The following is a 21,036-nucleotide window of genomic DNA, read 5'->3' on the forward strand; positions in this document are numbered from 1 at the left end:
TCGCGTGCCACAGGTTTGCCGACCCCTACTGTAGACATTTGCGAAGCTCCTTTGGCTCCACTGCAGCCGGCATTGTTCTTTTGAGTGGTGCTGACCAATGACTGGTGTCATGATATCATGCGTTGAGGAAAAACATTTCTTTGAACGGACGCATTTTAGAAATTAAAATGGAACATTAATAAAAATAAATACACAAAACCGATGCGTCGACTTAAAATATTGAAGTCAACGTATTTTCAGCGTCGTCGTCATTGACTGTGTCGACCAATCGCCGCAGCCCTAGTTTGAGTGCTCAAGTAATCAATTAAGCAAACCAATCAATTAAGACATTCTTGGGAAAAGTTTGAGCCAAGCTGATTTAAAGGGAAAAGAAACCAATCAAACCATTGTCATGCCAAGGTTTAAAGATCAACAATGCCAAGAGGAAAGGAGACATCTGAGGACATCAGGAAAAAGGTGGAGATGGACCATCAGTCTGGGGAAAGCTACAAGACTATCTTCAAAAGATTCCAGCTCCATCCATTCACAAATAATTTCCATCCATAAGACAAAACATTTACAAATGGAGGGCATTCAGCATCACCACAACTCTGTCTAGAAGTGGCTGGCCATCAAAACTTACACCAAGAAGCAGGAGAAAATTAACACTGCATATAAAGAAGAAACTCCTCCCAACAGTGGAGCATGGTCGTGGAAGGTGTGGGCCTGCTTTTCTGCCTCCATACCTGGACAATTCCAAATTATGCAGAAAACCATTTATCCCCAGGCCTATCGACAAATTCCTGACCAGAATCTCCTGCCATCAATCAGTAAGCTGAAGGGGGGCAGAAATAGATTATAGAAGTAATAGAAGTCTTTGAGAGAGAGAATGGTGCAGACACCAAGAACGCAACTCGAGAACAACATGGAGACCTTGCTATCAAACACACAGCATGAAGTCCAAACAATTCAGCAGTAAGTTGCCACAGCTATCCTCCTTAAGTAGGAAGGATGACAGCTGTGGCTCATCACTGCTGATTACGAGCTCTGGAACTGACTCGTGAGCTCCTCTTTGTGGCGATAGGAGGAACCGTTCTGGAGCCAGCCCTGACACTCCATGCAATATTTTTGTCTGTATGGTTTATACTAAACAACAATAAAACAGCAGTAATAAGGTAGGACCATGACTACATAAAACATACATGTTTTAAGGACTTTCCACAAATGTCCCTGCAAAGTCTCATGGATGTCAGAATGCACCACAAACATCCTATAATTATATCCTCTATAACATTTTGGTAGACCCTACAAAAAAAGAAAATGTATTTTTGTTAGCTGGGTATCAGCAAAAGCTCAGCAAAACTGTACAATAGACAAGTATGTGCTCTATCACTAAGAATTATTTCTATCCAATATCCCGGCAATGTGTCACAGGATCAGTAAAAAGAAAATTGATATCATCTTTGCCAAAACTCCTGTGATGCTGAAACAGACAGAGCCTACCAATCTGGCAGGTCTTTCTACATGAGAGAGTCTTCTCAGCAATACAGCTTGTGGGGCAGTCCAGGAAATTGGTTTATTAGACAGTGTCTCGTTTATAAAACAGTCTATAATGGAATATGATTTTAAAATAACATCCTGTCCACCTTCTACAGATATATCAAAGAGAGTGATGTAATTGTCTGCATGTGGAAGCTGCTCCACCTATAACCTCTAAGTTCTTCCCAGAGTGCAACTGAACTCACCATAAGCAACAGACTCCTGGCCTCACAGGACAGGTGCCACTCACAATGCCCAAGGGAGGCTCACAGAATTAAAATGGACTGCAGCCACCCAGCACACACTCTGGTGACTAGTTTGGTACCACAGCATCCAGCCCAGGACTGGCAGACTAAAGAAAAATTGAGTATCCCATCAGGCTACTGAACCAGCCGTATGTCTTTCCCTGTAAAATGATTGGTATAGATTGAGCCTTGTGCCTGGCTCTCACACTTACATACTGTATCTCATCAATATAAATATGTTCAGAATAATATGCTAAATACTTTAAATATTTATGTTCTTCGGGACCTTTTGATTGGACTGTTTTTAAATAGGTTTAATGTGTATATCGCCAACAAAAACATTGGCCTCCTATAGCGCCGAGGAAGGGTGAAGGAGTGAGGGAGAGTAAAGAAAATAACGATGAAGAAAGAGAGAGAGACAGAAACAGAGAGAGGGTGTGAGAGAGAGAGAGAGTGTGTGTGTGTGTGTGTGTGTGTGTGTGTGTGTGTGTGTGTGTGTGTGTGTGTGTGTGAGAGAGAGAGAGAGAGAGAGAGAGAGAGAGAGAGTGTGTGTGTGTGTGTGTGAGAGAGAGAGAGACAGAGAGCGAGAGTGAAAGAGAGAGAGAGAGAGAGAGAGAGAGAGAGAGAGAGATGAATGCGGTTTGGGGTTTTGAAAATGTGTACCAGGCACAGTTTGAGAGGGCCAGTTGAGTGAGGCAGACGCGAGGGAAGGTTTGCTCCTCTACTCACATAAAAGCGCCCTTTCATTTTTCTCGTATGAAAGCTTGTATGAAACTCCACTGCCCAGGAGGAAATAGCCAAAAGGCGAAAAGTGATGCGAGGAAGTTATAAACAACCAGAAGATTAAATTGCAGCCCAAAGAATAGCTGCGCTTATTAATATATATGTTTCTAAATTTCTTTTTTATTTGTCAAAACAGTTCTAACCATAACTCGTTACCATGTACACATTTTGATGGGAAAACTGAACACACTGACATCTTTCAAATGGACTGAATATTAGTGGAAATAACATAGGAATGCCTGGCTGTTGTTTATTTCAACGTTTTATTGGGAGCTAAATGAAGGTCTCAGCAGGTGCTGGGAGTCTGTGTCTTTGAATTACAGTGCTGCGCGGACCAGAATTTTGGATCATTACTGTTTTCTTGTCACTTTGGCTTTTATATGGAGACAAAAAAGGTAAGGAAACCATGTTTATTATATTCCCAAACAATAATAAACTATATTTGGTACTGTCAACAAAAACATTTCCCCAAGAATGGTCGTTGTCTAAGTCAAATGCGTAAAATCTGATAAGTGTTAAGAGTGCAAACCACTTTACAGTAATGTTTTTCATGTGCAGGCAATGTGAGAGCGTGAAATGTCTAGCAGTTATGACGGCTATCGGACTTAAGCTGGACGCGCGAGTAATGCCACTGGAATGGAACCTTAACGGATCCTCGAGGAATAAGCGCGCATAAAGAGCGCGTGAAAGTGGATTGACAAGTCTACGTACTGCTCGTAAACAAAGTGTGGAAACGTTGTATGGCAAGAGGCAGAAGAAAGAAAAAGATAAAAAGATACGAAGAACAAGAAAAAGACTGACATAACTTACAAATGGAGATTTGCAACTACATGCTGTTACTACAAATCACTGTTCTTTTAAAAGGTAGGTTTTTTGCACAAACATTTGACATTTGATGCTTGATGTCACAACATGCCTGCAACATATCTTCAGATCTACATTTTCTAAAATTAGAATATGAAAACACGCACGTCTGGGTGGCATAAAAATGACACCTCACGACAAACTAGGTAATTAAACTGCATGCCATGATTCCCTTCACTGAAACGCAGGCTGTTCGGTGTTTTTCCTCTGTGCTTATATTTCTGAAGTCGCCACCTACCTTTTGTCTTGTAGGTGGCGTCTCCAGAAAAAAGAGCGCATGCTGTTGTCATTTTATTACGTTTCTTCATTAGGGTCTATTTTTTTCTGGATTATCAAACACAACATGGAGAGTGTTACTTGATTTTATAAATAAATAAGAGCGAACTTATATGTATAGATCTGCCTATACCGTTTCATCCAGCCTAAAATAGCGTACCACAAACGCACCTATCTGTGCGTCTTAGCGCGCGGTGTAAATCGGCATTTCCGCTGCAATCGCTTTGTTTTTCAACAGCGTTAACATCAATTCGTCGCGTCTGTCTGTTTCCCGTTCGGATTATTGACCTTAAACATACCGTGACATCGTATATCAGGGTCTAGAATGCAGTGAAAGACGCTTTTGTAGAAAATCAAAAGTGAGACAAGATTTTAGATTAGGTTTTACTGCGGAGTTTAATGACATGTCTAAGGCTACTTCATACAAAAACAAATGGAGGCAAAACCTCTAGAAGTTTGAGTTAATGGCCCATGCTGGCCAGATATGCTTTGCTTTTTAACGCTACTAGTAAGCGTGCGCGTGTGTGCTCGTGCATGCTGTCCTGTGTGATTTACAGGATAACCTACTGTCAATAAAACATTTTGAAGTTTAGAATATTTATGTTATTTGGAAATATAGTTTCTGTTTAAATCCTTAAAACTAAATAAAATGTATTTGATAAAATATCAGAGTAAAAGTTAATTGTGCAACTGATCAGTTAAGATCTTAATTGTATTTTGCTTTATAACGTTATTGTGATATGGATGTATTTCAGTTTTTCTCAGCCCTAGTCGGTGTGTATATACCATGTGTGTGTGTGTGTGTGTGTGTGTGTGTGTGTGTGTGTGTGTGTGCGTGCGTGCGTGCGTGTGTGTGCGTGTGTTGAAGGGGGTGTGTATATATATGTGCATTTTTTTGCTGATGGATTCCACAGATCTCTGTGATGAACAAGTTTGCTCTGCTGTATTCTGCTACAGTTTCGATGGAGAACACAGGTGTGGGTTTGGGGAATTCTCCTCCTTTCTTACCCACCCTCAGTTCTTCCGACATATTCCTCAGGAGGTTTGGGAAGTTGGGAATAAAACATGACAGGTTGGAAAGAAAATATTCCCAAAAAACATGAGAAAGAAAATGAGAGGCAGGACAGTAAAAGGTGGTATGAGAAGAAAAGTCTTTAAAGTGAATTTAAAAAGAAAGACATTTTGAGAGGCCAAAAGCGAGAAAGTGAGACAGAGAAGATTTGTAAGTTCTGAGTTATTCTAACAGATAGAAAGAGAACAGACACCATTCACTTGTAAAGCTGTGCTCTTATAAACCTCTAAGGTAGCTCTCATAATTGACATTTCCACATCGGCTGATACCAGTACTGGTGCAAAACACTGACTTTTTATTATTCAAATTAAATTAATTAATTAAATTAAGATCTAACTAAAACGGATCTCTATACATATTTTGGATAACTTTAGAAGAGAGGGCAAAATCGATTTAGTTTTCTCTCGTTTACTAATAATGAATATGCTACTGGAAAAAGACTATGTGGCTTGCTTATAAAACTCATTGTATCAACAATGTATGTTTTCGTCTGGGGCGTGGCAGGGCCCAGGACTGGTTCAGTGCAGGGTCAGGGGGTCAGGACTGACCAATGGTCAATGGTAATCTAGGCCAGAGTCTACAGGAGCACGTATCTCTATTCCTGACGTTCACATCTAACCTGCTTTCATGATCCTCCAGAACCATGCTGTGTAAATGTTTACAGTTGTTATGACAATGCCATGGAGGCAGAGACTAAAAAAAGCACATACATGCACACACAAATACACACACACACACACACACACACACTTTCTCTCTCTAAGCCATCTCAAAAGAATCTTAGTAAAGAGACAAGTGTGAGAGAAAAAAAAGAGCAGGATAATTAGAGGGTGAGCGGGGATGGAAATGACTGTCTGGCCAGGACTCAACAGGGCTAAGGGAGGGATGGGAGGATGCCATGATGCTGAGAGAGAGACAGGGAGAGAGACAGACAGGCAGACGGGGGAAAGACAGGCACACACACAGACTGGCACAGAGCTACAGAGAAAAGGAAAGGAAATGTTAATGGCCAAATGTTAATCTAGAGAAAGACAATGGAACTAGGTGCATGACCCCAGCGAACAAACTGGAACGTATAAGCAGTTGAAATGCTGGATGTGTTTGATTTCTCCTCTCCAACCCATGTGGAATGTGCCATGACCTGGGGTATATACAGATGGAAAGAGATCAGGAGACTGTTCAGAGAGAGAGAGAGAGAGAGAGAGAGAGAGAGAGAGAGAGAGAGAGAGAGAGAGAGAGAGAGAGAGAGAGAGAGAGAGAGAGAAGAGAGAGAGAGATGAGAGAGAGGGAGAGAAAGAGGTAGAGAGAGAGAGAGAAAGACAGGCTATGTGCAGCACCATGTTTGAGGTCAGCTGGGTTTGGTGCTCTGCCTGCTTGTGTTCTGGGTCTCCTCCTTTCTGAATCTATTTCTGGGTAAACAAGCATAATGAAACCCAGTCAAAGCAGAACTTTGACCAGAGGGAGCAACATGTCTGTATGTGGGTGGGTTTAAAACACACCTTGCACACAATGCTGTGGGATACTGAATTCCCATTGGTTTTGATATATGATAGACTTTTGTTGCCTTATTTTTTGCTAAAAGTATGATTAACCTTTCATCAAGAAAATATTCCTGTTTTGGTTGAATTTGTTTTGATCTCTGTTGCCTAGTAGTATAAAATCCCTGATTCTAGGTTGGATTTTTCTTCTAGGTTTGCTTAGTTTTTAACACACACACACACACACACACACACACACACACACACACACACACACACACACACACACACACACACCACACACACACACACACACGCGCGCGCACACACACACACACACACACACACTCTCTCTTTCTCTCTCTCTCTACCTCTCTCTCTCTCTCTCTCTCATGTTGTAAAGGCACGTCTGTGTATCATACAGGGAGCTACTATGCTCAGTATTTATGCTGGTCACACCCTTCCCTCCCCTCTATATCCTCTCTACATCTGTCATTTTCCTAAACTGTACTGAGCATCCAATGTCACCTAAACCTCATTACTTCACTCTTGTGCCTGCTGTTCCTATACTGACCATTTAAAGAGCTCCTTCTGATTACCACCTGTCTTAAAACCCCATATCCAGTGATGTCACAGACTACTGCTTTTTGTGTCTTCTGGTTTGTGCTGGCGAATCTCTCATGCTGCCTGTCTCCCTGCTCCTGTCTCCCTCCCAGGGCTGTGCGACTGCTTTAACATCGACGTGAAGCAGCCTCGCATCTTCACGGGGCCTGAGGACGCTCTGTTCGGCTTCTCCGTGCTGCAGCACGAGGTGGACGGAGAGAAGCTGTGAGTTCCCCCATGCTGCTGCTCCTCAATTGGTGCCAAACGGTTGTGGCTTTTGTAATCATGGTGGAAGTTTGAGGTAGTGCAAAAGTAATTGGAGAAATCACCAGAACGGTGAATGTCTGGATAATCATAAAAGGAATCCCCATGAGAGGGCGGCGGACATGCAGTTTCAGAGGCTTGTCTGCTGTGCCTCTTATTTGTTCTAAGTGGTCAGCTAGCATATGCTTAAAAATGAAAAAAGCATAAGGGAGCTAAATGGTTCATCTGCTATTTCTCAAAGTTTACTTAAATGTTTGTAGTTTTAGTCAAATTAGTGTTAACATTAAGTTTACTTCTTGGGGTCCACTATTTTCCCACTGGTACTGATAGTACCAAATTACAAACTCGGTTTACCTTTTTTTGTTTGTAATAAAGGATGTTGGTTGGCGCTCCATGGGATGGCTCACCCAATAACAGGAAGGGAGATATCTACAAATGCATTGTGGGAGTTGAGACGAACTCCAATTGTTCTAAAGTGAATCTAGGTGAGAATGTTACTGTGAATAAGAAAAATCTGGAGAGCAATTAACCCTGCAAATAAATCCTGCAGCACGTAGCGGCGAGTGTATAACCTAAAACAGAGTAACCTTGTTTTCACTCTCTTTACACAGCTGAAAGTGCATTCCAGAATGTGTCTCGGAATCTGAGAAACTCTCACTTGGGAATGACGCTTACGCCAGATGATCCTAATGGGTTTCTGGTAAGCTCATATCGGAGATGACAAATGCTGTGTAGTCTAAGTTGCCATGTGGTAATGTAACTACAGCTTCTCTCTGTGATGAGAAAGTATGGGGCAGTACGGGGCAAGTGGGGGGGTGGATATCTTGGAAATCTTGGAAAACAAGTCTCGGATGATGATTTCTTTATACAGTCACTTGATCATTTCCTCTGTATATGCGAAGCTCCTCTCAATGTGTACAATGTGGTTTCGTTTGTGAGTCTGTCCATGTGTGTTAATGAGAGAAGGTGGGTTTAACTGATTGATTTAGGTAAGAAATGGGCTAAAAATCTACATATATATGGATGGACACAGGGGCGACTGAAGGGTGAGTTACTGTCGTATGAGGGGTAACAGCTACAAAAACAGTTAATGAGCCTTTGTTGAAAGAAAACCTGTGCAGACAGATTGACTGTCATGAGCTCAGTCTGCTGCACCTATTAGTGCGGTGCATGGTTTAGTTCAGAGGCCCCTGAAGTGTGACTGCCTCTTGGGGCTATTGAAGTTTGGCTGTTAGCTAGTTAGGGAATAGTTAGAGGCAAATAGGAGGCACGCTGAGGGCACCAATTGAGACATATTGTATCATTTAACTTACCCGTGATAAAATCACTTTCCTTTCACTTAGTAGTCACTGCTTATGTGACAGGTAAACGTAGCTAGCTAGGTATTTAGACAGAAACTCGGCTTAATAATCCTGATAAAAAATCCCATTTAACACAAATTTCTGTCAAAAATAGCTAGCAAGCTAGCAAGCTAGCTACATTTTAAGACTTTTACTACTCTCCCGTTCCACGTAATGAGATACTGTATAATACATCTCTTGTTTCTGGCTAAAAGTCCCTGCTTAAAATAATTAATCCAGAAACATTGCCATTTCAATGAATTTGCTTTGTCTATTTGCAGCGCATTTTTCTTTTGCAGCACCATGGAAACCTTAACTAACCCCAAACAGAAATTTACACAATTTACACACCTAATTACAAACACTCCACAAACACACACACACAAACACACCCCAACACACCCCAACACACACACACACACACACACACACACACACACACACACACACACACCACACACACACACACACACACACACACACACACACACACACACACACACACAGTTGAACATAGGGTCATGTGCTGGGCAGAACACAGTGATCCAGCTCAGTCCAGTTGTGGATTTGTTCTACCATTTGGTTTGGTAGAATTGCTAGGTGGCTTCTGCCAATATTCAGGCACTCCTGTGTGCGTGTGTGTATGCGTGTGTGTGTGTGTGTGTGTGTGTGTGTGTGTGTGTGTGTGCGTGTGTGTTTATTAAAACCAAAAAATACTTGTATGGTGCATGAGTGCTTCACTTAGAGGGTGAAGAGGAATGTTTGACTAAGACATGTATGTTGAGTGTGTGTGTGTGTGTGTGTGTGTGTGTGTGTGTGTGTGTGTGTGTGTGTGTGTGTGTGTGTGTGTGTGTTTGTGGGAGAGAGAGAGAGAGAATGCCAAAACACAGCACCCCCTCAGGGACTGAAGTCAGACAAAGTTCATTAGCTTTTGTCTTATTAGCACACTGTGTGTCTTACATTGCAGGTCTGTTAGATTTTAGACAATATCAAGCATCACCACAGTACATATAGTATATGTCAGCTGGAGTATGTGAGCATGTGCATTTTGAATCTCTCTTCCTGTGGTCTGCGCTATAACCGGATCGGAATGTGACTCCAGCACTTTGTAATGACAGGTCTTGCAAAAGCCATAGCACCTCTCTCTCTTTCTATGGGTCTTGCCCTTCATCTGGCTGTCTCCCTCTCTCCTCTCATCTTTCTTTCTCTTCATCTTCTTTTATCTCTACATTCACAATGACTGGATGTGAGAAGACATGTAAGTCTCCACCACCAGACCCTCCACCACCCACTATCACCCACCACCACCCACCACCAGGCCCTCCACCACCCACTATCACCCACCACCACCCACCACCAGGCCCTCCACCACCCACTATCACCCCCCATCCACCACCAGACCCTCCACCACCCACTATCACCCCCCATCCACCACCAGACCCTCCACCACCCACTATCACCCACCATCCACCACCAGACCCTCCACCACCCACTATAACCCACCACCAGACCCTCCACCACCCACTATCACCCACCACCACCCACCACCATACACTTCACTTCCCCACCAGACACCCCACTGCCCCCCTCCAGACACCCCACCACCCCACCGTCCTCCTCCATACCCTTCACCACCCCCACGAGACACTCCACCATCCCCCCACCAGACACCCCACTGCCCAACACCGGACACTCCACCACCCCCCATCATTACTTTTCTTTCTTTCATCTCATGGTATGTTTTCCCTCAGACTCAATTTTTCTCTGTTCTCTCTCCCCCTGCTCCGTTCCTTACTTTGGTTTCACAGGCAAATAAATGTTCTGCTTTGAAGACATAAATACTTTTATGTGATTTTTTTTTATTTTGTCTCTCCCCCTCTATTCCAAACGATTAAATTTAAATTACTTCACTGGTGTGCAGCACACAACTCCGCTAGAGTTTTTAAGACAAAGTCCACCATTTGCCAGCAGCTCTCTCCCCTCCACCCCTCTCTCTCCCCTCCAGCCCTCTCTCTCCCCTCCATCCCTCTCTCTCCCCTCCATCCCTCTCTCTCCCCTCCAGCCCTCTCTCTCCCCTCCATCCCTCTCTCTCCCCTCCATCCCTCTCTCTCCCCTCCAGCCCTCTCTCTCCCCTCCATCCCTCTCTCTCCTCTCCTGTGTGTCCATCTCTCCCCTTTTCCGCTTCCTTCCAGTGTTTAGTTTTCCTTTTCCGCTGGGTCCTTCTCTGTCGTCCAGCTTGTCCTCTCCGCTGTCCATCTCTCATCTTTTATGGGTCAGACCAGTGGCCCTGCCTGCAAGACACTGAAGAAACAAACCACATCATCTGTCCAAATAAACCTTCCCGTGTCTGTTAAGTCAGGCTGTTTACTAGTGTTGTTAATCGACTTCAAAACACTACTGTGGTAATATGTAAATTCTTTTGTGATGTAGTACTGGTTTGGCAGGCACTTTGACATTACATCACAGTGTACAGGATCCCAATATATGTGTGTACACAATTAACAGTGTACAGTATACAGCGTCACAATGTACAGCATCCTAGACTGCAACATTACAGTGTACAGTATCACAGTATATGTGTGTGTGTGTATTGTGTGTATTGTGTGTACACAATATACAGTGTACATTTTACAATGTTACAATGTACAGCATCACAATACACAGTCAAAGCATTCAGAGTCACAGTGTACAGCATCACATGATGGACATGCTGTACAGAGCCATGATGTAGAGAGCTACAGTGTACAGAGTCATGGTGTAGAGAGCTACAGTGTACAGAGCCAGGTAGTACAGGGTCATGATGTATAGTCAAGGTGCACAGTGTCATGGTAACAGCGTCATGGTGACCTGAGTTGCGGTGTACAGCGTCAAGGGGGTTGTTGCCCTTCAGCTCTTGTTTGTCCACAGGCGTGTGCCCCGCTGTGGTCGCAGGAGTGCGGCACATCCGTCTTTAGCACAGGGATCTGCGCCCGTGTTGCCAACGACCTGGAGCCCAAGGAGACCATCGCCCCCACAGCACAGAGTGAGACCAGACCGCCCAACAAACTCACTCTAATGCTACGCCTCCAGGAACGCGCAAAACTGCTCACAGCACCATGTTACTGTGTTTCAGGGTGCACTACCTACATGGACATAGTGATTGTTCTGGATGGTTCTAACAGTATCTACCCCTGGTATGAGGTGCAGAACTTCCTCAGTAACATCCTTAGCAAGTTCCACATCAGTCCAGAGCAGATGCAGGTGAGTGTGGATCTGCGAGGATCTGTCTTTGCTATGCAGTGGTCAGACTCAGGTGTGGACACTGTACAGCTCTGCGTGTTCTAACATACACGATTCGGCTCGTGCTAATTAGCCAGTGCTGAAACAGGTCTGTTAGAGCGATCTGTGTTAAAGCTCTAAACTGCAGTTCTGTGAGCCATTCAGGGTTTGACTTCTTTCTACTTTGACTTGTGAAATTTTGATTGAGGAGTGAAACTGCCCTTACAGTGCACCCCTAAGACACCAGGGGCTCTCACACAGAGCTCATTGAGATTCATATAGCTGTGTGATGTGTGTGTGTGTGTGTGTGTGTGTGTGTGTGTGTGTGTGTGTGTGTGTGTGTGTGTGTGTGTGTGTGTGTGTGTGTGTGAGTGAGTGTGTGTGAGTGTGTGTGAGTGAGTGTGTGAGTGAGTGAGTGAGTGAGTGAGTGAGTGAGTGTGTGTGTGAGTGTGTGTGTGATACAGTCACAGGCTTGTCCTCTGTGTGAAACAGAGCCCTAACAGGGTCAGGGTGATAAATGCTCAAATTAATATGAATGGAGTTCCAGTCACACAGGAGTGTAGGGGACCAAGAGTTTGAGTTAAGAACGTATGCATGTGCGTGTGCATGCATTTGTGTGTATGTGTGCATGTGTGTGTGCACGCATGTGTGTGTATGTGTGTGCATGTGTGTGTTCATGTGTCTGTGTGTATGTGTGCGCAAGTGTTACTGAGAGAAAAATAATGTTCTTATGTGTAACTGTTAGGGTGATGTGGCTTGTGAATGTGGGCAGTGCAGATGCTGTGTGCTCCTGTCAGGGGCAGCGTGCAGTCTCAGGGCTGAGAGGACATTCTTATGCTTTGGGGAGTATGTCATGCTCTGACACAGCTGCCCTTTGCTGGAATGTCTGGTTTGGTATGCTGGCACAGCCGGTCACGTCTGCCTCGGCTCAGACGGTTCTGTGCGGCCCCCACCTCACGACTGGCACTCATCCTCAACAACATTACTAAAGTTCAATTCAGCTCTGAAATACCTGGGCGTGTGTGTGTGTGTGTGTGTGTGTGTGTGTGTGTGTGTGTGTGTGTGTGTGTGTAGGTGGGTATCCTGCAGTATGGGGAGATCTCAGTTCATGAGTGGTCCCTTAAGGACTATCAGACGACGCAGGATGTGGTGGAAGCAGCTAAGAACATCAGTCGTCAGGAGGGGCGGGAGACTCGCACCGCATATGCCATCCACATGGGCTGGTAGGACTGTCAATCATTACCTCAACTCTACATCCAGGACCTACCCCTTCTCCTTTTTATGTCTTATCTCCTTTTCTTTGTTTTTTATAACTTATCATATGTCAGCTGTCAGCATCCAGTGTGTGTGTGTGTGTGTGTGTGTGTGTGTGTGTGTGTGTGTGTGTGTGTGTGTGTGTGTGTGTGTGTGTGAGTGTGTGTGTGTGTGTGTGTGTGTGTGTGTGTGTGTGTGTGTGTGTGTGTGTGTGTGTGTGTGTGTGTGTGTGTGTGTGTGGATTTACTCAAGTTAACCGCTCAATGGTGCCTTTGTTGTCAAGCCAATACCTCTGAAGACACAAACGCTGTAACAGTATCACCGCCCTGGAGTCCCATGGAAGCATCCACACGACTTCATTTACATGCAGGCATTTACGTAGCCCCCCCCCCCCCCCCCCCCCCCCCCCTCCCCGTCTCCTTCCTCTCCTCTGCATGTCTCCCCATCCGCTCTGTACAGGACCCTCTCTGGCTTGCTTTGAAACACTCCTGCTAAACATACACACACTAGTGACTCCAGCTCTCCAGGACAAACCCCTGGCCCGAGAATTCAGTGAATGAGACCTCTGCTGATTTTAAACAGGCAGTTGGTGTTCTGACCCATTCCCTATCCACCATGTCCAAGCTGCTCTGAAGCCAGGTCTGTTTACTCAATGTGAGCCGGACTCATTATCTTGGCCTATATAAGACTTCATGGTACATGCATAAGGTCCTGGCAAATCTTTTGTTCTTTTTTTTTAATGTTCTGCGTGCCGGCATCAAAGATTCTTTTCATTCTTACTGCATCCTGCAGCCTTCAGAAGCGTTATCCGAGGCTAGTGTCACATCCTCTGGAGTTGGAGAAGCGCTGCCTCTCTCCATGAGCCCGGAGCTGGGGTGACACTGGTAGCTGTGAATGTCTTCCTGTGTATGATTATCAGGTAGCATAAAAGCCTGCTATCCTCACCATGCAGTCTACAACATACTTGTTTTTTTTTTTTTCGGACCAGTCCATTGTAGGCATGGAGGAGTGTGCATTCTCTTGTGAGCACTTGCCCAGAGCTTAGACTCTCCCTCCAGATGAAGGGACCGCAGTAGTGAGGTGAGGTGGGCGGGGCCACAATAACATTAAGGTTTGCTGATGTAGACAGAGGGTGGGAGAGAGAGCTGGATCAGCACAGCTGCAGGTGGGGACTCTGTACCGCAGACATAGCTTTTACCTTCACAGCTGTGCAAACATACATACGCATTAAACATACATGTGAGGATAACGGCACATTCCCACCATTTTGGGGTCCATTTCTAGAACATTCACACAAAAACTTGTACAAAAACACAGATTCAATAAAACTCGAATGCACTAATTAATATAAATATCTTATAGAAAAGACATCCAGCTGTGGTGACCGCATTACTCTAGATAAAGTACTCTATAAAACAAGAGTGGGATTTAAATAACACATAGCAATGAATACTGGCCTCCTTTTTCCCACACACTCTCCCACTTTTCTTTCTCCATCTTGCTGAAAAACCTCCATAAACTGATGTAACACAGACTTGTAATCTTATTTTTATTCCTGTAAAAATTGGATTGATGGGTATTTTCTAATTTCAAGGCAAGTGTAAAGCCACCATGTCTTCCTGTCTTTCCATACCTGTCTCTCTCTCCCTGTATCTCTCTCCCACCCGCCCTCACACCCTCCCTTTTATCTCATTAAGAAGCAACGCCACTTTCCTCCTCCAGTGCTTCACGGTTTTTATAAGTGGCGACAGGGATGTTTATAACCGAGTAAACTGCCTCTGTTTGTCACAGCCCACATCAGACGCCCCTCCAGCTCCGTCTGACTCTCATGCGGTGACTGTGATACTGTCACGCTGTCTGTCACGCATGCATGCTCCTGTTTAGCACTTCATCACCCTTCATCAGCTGCTTTTAAAACTTTCCATCTTCCTCATCCTCTTCTCTTCATTCATTTTGCTGTTTTTCATCCTCACTCCTCTCCCCTTCGCTCTATTATATTCTATTCTATTCCATTCTATTCTATTCTATTCTATTCTGATGTGATCTGCTCATCTATCCTCCCCCTGATCTACCTCTCCATCTCTCCTCAGCTGGACTGCCCTTTCTCTGGATGTAATTAGGCAGGAGGCCACTGGGTGGGTTTAAAGTCTCTTGCGGGGAGCCACTAGGTTATATATAGTCTGGATCTGCAAAGCCGCCTGAAAATCACCGAGTTGACTAACGCTGAGGTCGCATCACAAATTTCCACTTAAAGGAACTGGTCAAGCTTACACAAACAGGATGAATTGTGTGTGAATGTGTGTATTTATGTGTGTGTGTGTTGTGTGTGTGTGTGTGTGTGTGTGTGTGTGTGTGTGTGTGTGTGTGTGTGTGTGTGTGTGTGTGTGTGTGTGTGTGTTGTCTGAGTGGAGGCACAAAAATGTGAGGTTTTTTTGGAGGTAAAAAATGGCAGAGTAAAGCAGAAAAAGAGAGATATACAGATGTGTGTCACACACTGGAAAGCCCAGAGTCTGGGCTCTGCAGATGCAATATCAGCTTTACCTGCCTTGTTTTGGTTTCTACTCTAGTGTTGATTTCTTCCACTACAGTGTTGATTTAGTCCACTGTAATGTTGATTTCTTCCACTACAGTGTTGATTTAATCCACTGTAATGTTAATTTCTTCCACGAGTTTTGATTTCGTCCACTGTGGTGTTAATTTCTTCCACAACACTGTAGATTTCTTCCACTACAGTGTTGATTTTGTCCACTGTAGTGTTAATTTCTTCCACTACAGTGTTGATTTCATCCACTGTAGTGCTGATTTCCTGATTGTTGACCCTGAGTTTGCTCCCCCAGCACAGAGGCGTTCAGTGTGGAGAGAGGAGCCAGGGAGGGAGCCACTAAAGTGATGATCGTGGTGACAGACGGAGAGTCGCACGACGGCGAGGAACTTCCTGAAGCCCTGGCCGAGTGCGAGAAGCGCAACATCACCAGATACGCCATCGCCGTGAGTACACCACACTCAACACGCTACTCCACACACTACTCAACATGCACACTTGGCTTATAACAAAGTGAAGACTTCAAATTCATCCCAAAACTCTCCTGCACTGCCAAATACAGCCAGCACACACCTTGGTATTTAGGACTGAAACAACACAGTCCCAGCTCTCCTAAGCCAAAGCTGTATAATAGTGCATAAAATATGGAATTGTCCCATTCTGTGCTATCTCCACCTAACTGACCAAAATTGGCACTGTAGGTCTATTTAAAGAACTTCAACTGCACCCCACCCTCCACTTCTCTCTGTTGCTGTCTCGCCGTGGAAAAGGAACGTGGCCCGTTCTTTACACAATCATAACCGCTAGATTGCTCTTCTCAAACAGAGGAAAACAGTGTTCAGAAATAGCCCGTATGTGCGCCTGAAGTCCGCTGCAGCTCTGGCCCAGCGGGGGGGGGAGTGGTTGTGGCACCCTGCCCAGTCTCCACATCAAACCACAACATCACAAAGAGCCAGATTTCTCAAAGGCGCGTAAACATGGCAGATGGAGGTCAGTGGAGTGGGGAGGTGACCAGTGGAGGAGCTTCATCTGAACCCGAGAGGGTCATCGAGGAGCAAGTCAGGGAGGAGGTGTTGAGCAGTGTCCAAAGGATGAGGGTGTAGGACACAGTGGAAGCACATAGGGATGAGTTCATTCTGCATGTTCAAGTGAGTGACCTTGAACCCTGGTCTTCCAGCTGGCAAACATGTGCTCTGCCCACCAGAACACTCCTGAGTTCATTTTGCTAGCCTTTGCTCCTGGATACCTTCTTAGCTGCTTATAACTCAGATATTCTCTCCAACACCTTCCAATACCCCTGCTGCTGCTGCCATGCTCAACTTACATGTGATTTGGTCCTTAAGACCTGAACTAAACACAGAGTGCTCCTGTCATCCCAAGAGCCAAAGTGGAGGTATTCGGTCATTATTCAGGAGCCTGAAGATTGAGTAACTCCCAAACAAACAAGTATAACTAGACACAGAATACAGCAAAGCCAACATGGTTACATCCACAGGGCAGGGCCTCAAATAAAGATCAAAAACAAATGCCGTAAAGGGAGGGGGAAAAGACGTGTGTGTTTGTTTTCATTGTGGATTAGCTCTCGCCCTTCACAACTGCATCTTTGTTTTCAATTACGCTCTTCACAGATCTGCAGAGGCCTCCGTGAGCCTCTGCCAAAATGAGGTGTTTTCCTTGTGGCCACAAACACGGGGAAAACAGAGTGCAAACGTGCCGAGTTACGGGGGTGACATGTCACCTCTGGGGAGCGGCGGATCTGAACCGTGACAGGTTGTTCTCAAGCAGTGCCAGCCAAAGTATGGCCTTTGGGTTCCAGGGGTTTTTTCATGTTCGTCTCCACCCACATTCTCTGTCTCTCTGCATTTCTCTCTGTCTCTCTCTCCCATACCACCAGAGGACAAAAATCCTCCCAAAAAGCAAAACACTCGCGGGAGAGCGGAGAAACAACCTCGCAACAATAACTGCGCTAGCCATGCGGTGGTGGAGCAGCGCTGTTTTAGACATTAGTGATCTGAGAGGGGAGTTTATGGCTAATACAGATATATAGTGTTGTGTTATACATTTTTTTACAGTAAAGCAGAAGCAAAAGACCGAGGAAGAGAAGGGGAAGGAAGAATATTAAGAGAAAGGGAAGGAAGAATATTTTGGTCTGTTAAACAGAAACAAAGGTGTGTTAGAGGAGTCTTAATTTAGTTATTTCACCACCCTCCATGAGCATAGAAACCAACTGACAGCAAACATGGACATTCCCTGGGGTTTGACAAATCTGCTTGTTACATGTTTATGTTACATTTCTTGACTACTGCTGGACTCAATTCAAGGATATAAGTCATATCACTTCATATGGGTGAACAAGACACACATATTGTACACATTCCCCTGTTCTTCTCCCCTCTTTCCTTGTGCTTCTATATGTCTATATGTCTTTCTTGTTTGTGAAGCCCTCGGTCTAACCCAGACTGCTGGGGTCGTTTAGTGGAGATCTGAGACACATGTTAATGTTGGGCGGCTGGACACTGAAACCTCTATGGGGTTGTTTATGTTACATTTACATTATCCACAGCGATGTACTTACTTATCAGTTTTATTCAGGTCAGTTGAGGTTTGTCAAAAGGTTCTAAGGAAGGACTTTTTTGATGGAGGGTGGGGGGGGGGGGGGGGGGGGGTGTACTGTAAACCGAATAAAATATTTCATGTGGCTTTTGCTTGGGCAATTTCCAAGGTGATATAAAGGAGTTCTCGTTAGTGGTGAGCTGCCATGATCTGATCTGTGTCTATGGGAAAGGGATGTGCTTTTTCTCTCTCTCTGAGTCACGTGGAGCTGTTCTGGCCCTCTCCGTGCTCTTCCCACTACCTGGTCCCGCGTCAGGAATGTACACGACTCATCATGGCATCTGGTTTGGTCCTTCTGTAGAACAGTGGAGGTGTTGGCTTCCTGTGTGAGAACATATCTGCTATCATTCTCTCAAACGCAGCTGAACTCTGATGGTTTGCTGGAAAAAATATAGCTTCCTGAGTTAGTTTTCTTCTTCAGAATCCCAAAGGTTGATGGGGTTCTGTGTGTCCAGCTCAGCATCTGTGTATACCTCTCCATCATGCTCTTTCTCTTTTTGCTCCTTTTTCTTTATTCCTGTCTGTCTATCTGTCTATCACTCCTATTACTGTCACTCAGGTTTTGGGTCACTACATTCGCAGACAGCAGGACCCGGAGACCTTCATTAATGAAATCAAGTACATTGCCAGTGACCCAGACGAGAAATACTTCTTCAATGTAACAGACGAAGCAGCGCTGAATGACATCGTAGATGCCTTGGGAGATCGAATCTTCAGTCTCGAGGGTATGATTGAAAACCAGCACAACATCTTATTTTCTGTGTTTGTTTTAAAAAATGTCAGTGCCCAGGAGACAGGAGGTGCTAAAATGTAAAGGCACAGCAAAATGTGGTGAAAAGTCTGGCCACTCTTCACCAAAGCAGGGCATTGTGGGATGATTTATGGAGGATCTAACTGACATGGCCTTTCCTTAAGCTCCTACTGCTATGATCGTGCATTAAGTCCATTGATGACCAGAAGGGACCTATAATGTGGGCTATCGAGTGCAGGTTTAACAGAGTAGAACAGCCTGACACAGCTTACACTAATCAAAAGAAATAACTGCCACAAATGGCCATTATTTGATTTTATAGCCATAACTGATTTTCAGACATTGATACTAAGTGATATAAATTGTGCATGAGTGTGGCGTCACTCTGAGGCACTCTGAGCTGATAAATGTTCAGGTAAACTAGAGGACAGCTCCGTCCCTGAGAAGAAGGAAGAAGTAACAGGAACCGGAGAGCCCAGCTGGACCTGCAGGGCATGTAGCAAGAGTTCTGAGGGGAAGGGAGGAAGGGAGGAAGGGAGGGAGGGAGGGAGGGAGGGAGGGAGGGAGTGGAGGTGAGGCAGTGGTGACAGGATGGCCGTGAGCACGGGTGCAGCTGTGGGCACCACGGGACCTTCCTAAACGACCAGGGACGTCTAAACAGACGTGATCCTGACAGGTTCTTTGATCTGCTCTCAGGATGTCGTCGCACACGCTATAAAGCATTTGGATATTTTAGAGTTTGGTTTAGGCGTTCACGCATTAATTGTGATTGTGTGTTGATATGGTTGGCCTAATGTATTGAAAAGGGCTAAGTGTATTTTTACGTTATTGTCCTATATAATGACAGGAACATTGGGATACAATGAAAGTGCCTTCCTCATGGAGATGTCTCAGATTGGGTTCTCCACACACATTTTAGATGTGAGTATATCCTTAAACTTAAAGAGTAATTGTTTTCTGTTCATTGGTTTGTGGCCTTTGGCATTACATATGCGCGGCCTCCTGTGTGACATTGAACGTAGTGTACTGGACTGTGTAGGCATTGCCACAATTAACATACAATAGTTTAAAACGTGATTGTGATGATGTGGTTGAAAATAAAACTGCAGTCACAGCATTAGGTGCAGTCATCGTCTGGTGGTTCAGGAACCAGTCTTGTTACTAGTGGGTCATGAGTTTGTTTCCCAGGCTCTAGGCCATGGCTAAAGTGCCCTTGAACATGACACTTAACCCCACCTGCTCCCCGGGCACCGGGCTAAGGCTGCCTACCGCTCTGGGCATGTGTGCACCACAGCCCCCTAGTGATCACTAGTGTGTGTGTGTGTTCTTACTGCACAGATGGGTAAATGTGGACAAACTCCGATTGGGGTAAAAATCACAATATGGCAACTTAACTTTGTTTTCCAACAGTAATATTAATCATTTTTGACTACATAAAGCTTATTAGACAATATGACAATATTCCCCAAAAAGCATATGTTCTGAGTTCCCAATGGTTACTGCAGTCTGAGGCAGAGTCTTAATGCTTTGCTTAAAGTCATCAAGCAGTAATACTCAAAACTAAAAATTTCAGTCTGTATAAAACTTGCAGTCATGAAATATTGTTCATTTCAGCTTTTTCCAGAATGTTTGTTCAATTTATTTCTATTTGTTGGATTTATGCTAAAGCTTTCACCCACAGAATAGTCTTGAAAGACTGAGGAAGACTGTGGATTCCAGATATCCTTGGCATTTTTCTGTGTTGTGTAATGTGATGAGCTTGTGCAATTGCTTTTGTTAGCATTTGTGTGAGAGGTCGTACGTATTAGTAACTACTGTTGCCTTCACCTGGTCTTCTCCCTGGGCTACTTTGCAGGATGGGATCTTGTTCGGGATGGTGGGAGCGTATGACTGGGAGGGAGGAGTATTGAAGGAGAGCAGGTCAGGAACAATTATGCCCCCCAGGGAGGCTTTCGAGAAAGAGTTTCCTCTGGAGTTAAAGAACCATGCAGCATACCTGGGTAACTGCAGCACACTGTTGATTAATACTGACAGCACCCTCAAATGATAAATAAGTGGTTATAACAGTTAAAGTAAAAAAGGGCCAGAGTGACCTGTTACAGAGATACACATAACCATTATGTCTGTACTGGTGTATGGTTCATGTATGCTCTCAGACATCTGTACTATTGTTCC

General features: G+C 44.6%; 1 protein-coding gene across 1 annotated transcript in view; it reads left to right on the forward strand.

Moving 5' to 3' along the window:
* The first annotated feature begins 2,319 nt into the window (after window positions 1-2,319).
* Window positions 2,320-21,036, forward strand: part of itga10 (integrin, alpha 10) — a 30,010-nt gene continuing 11,293 nt past the window's right edge. Inside the window, exons 1-12 of the mRNA XM_076970834.1 lie at window positions 2,320-2,941; window positions 3,105-3,410; window positions 6,953-7,064; window positions 7,479-7,588; window positions 7,715-7,803; window positions 11,351-11,465; window positions 11,556-11,683; window positions 12,776-12,924; window positions 15,793-15,943; window positions 18,670-18,835; window positions 19,709-19,782; window positions 20,717-20,861. Coding sequence (XP_076826949.1) covers window positions 3,359-3,410; window positions 6,953-7,064; window positions 7,479-7,588; window positions 7,715-7,803; window positions 11,351-11,465; window positions 11,556-11,683; window positions 12,776-12,924; window positions 15,793-15,943; window positions 18,670-18,835; window positions 19,709-19,782; window positions 20,717-20,861 — 1,291 coding nt within the window. The 5' untranslated portion in view covers window positions 2,320-2,941; window positions 3,105-3,358. The remainder of the gene's footprint in view (window positions 2,942-3,104; window positions 3,411-6,952; window positions 7,065-7,478; window positions 7,589-7,714; window positions 7,804-11,350; window positions 11,466-11,555; window positions 11,684-12,775; window positions 12,925-15,792; window positions 15,944-18,669; window positions 18,836-19,708; window positions 19,783-20,716; window positions 20,862-21,036) is intronic.

This window comes from Brachyhypopomus gauderio, chromosome 13 (assembly GCF_052324685.1).
Source record: "Brachyhypopomus gauderio isolate BG-103 chromosome 13, BGAUD_0.2, whole genome shotgun sequence".
NCBI lineage: Eukaryota > Metazoa > Chordata > Actinopteri > Gymnotiformes > Hypopomidae > Brachyhypopomus > Brachyhypopomus gauderio.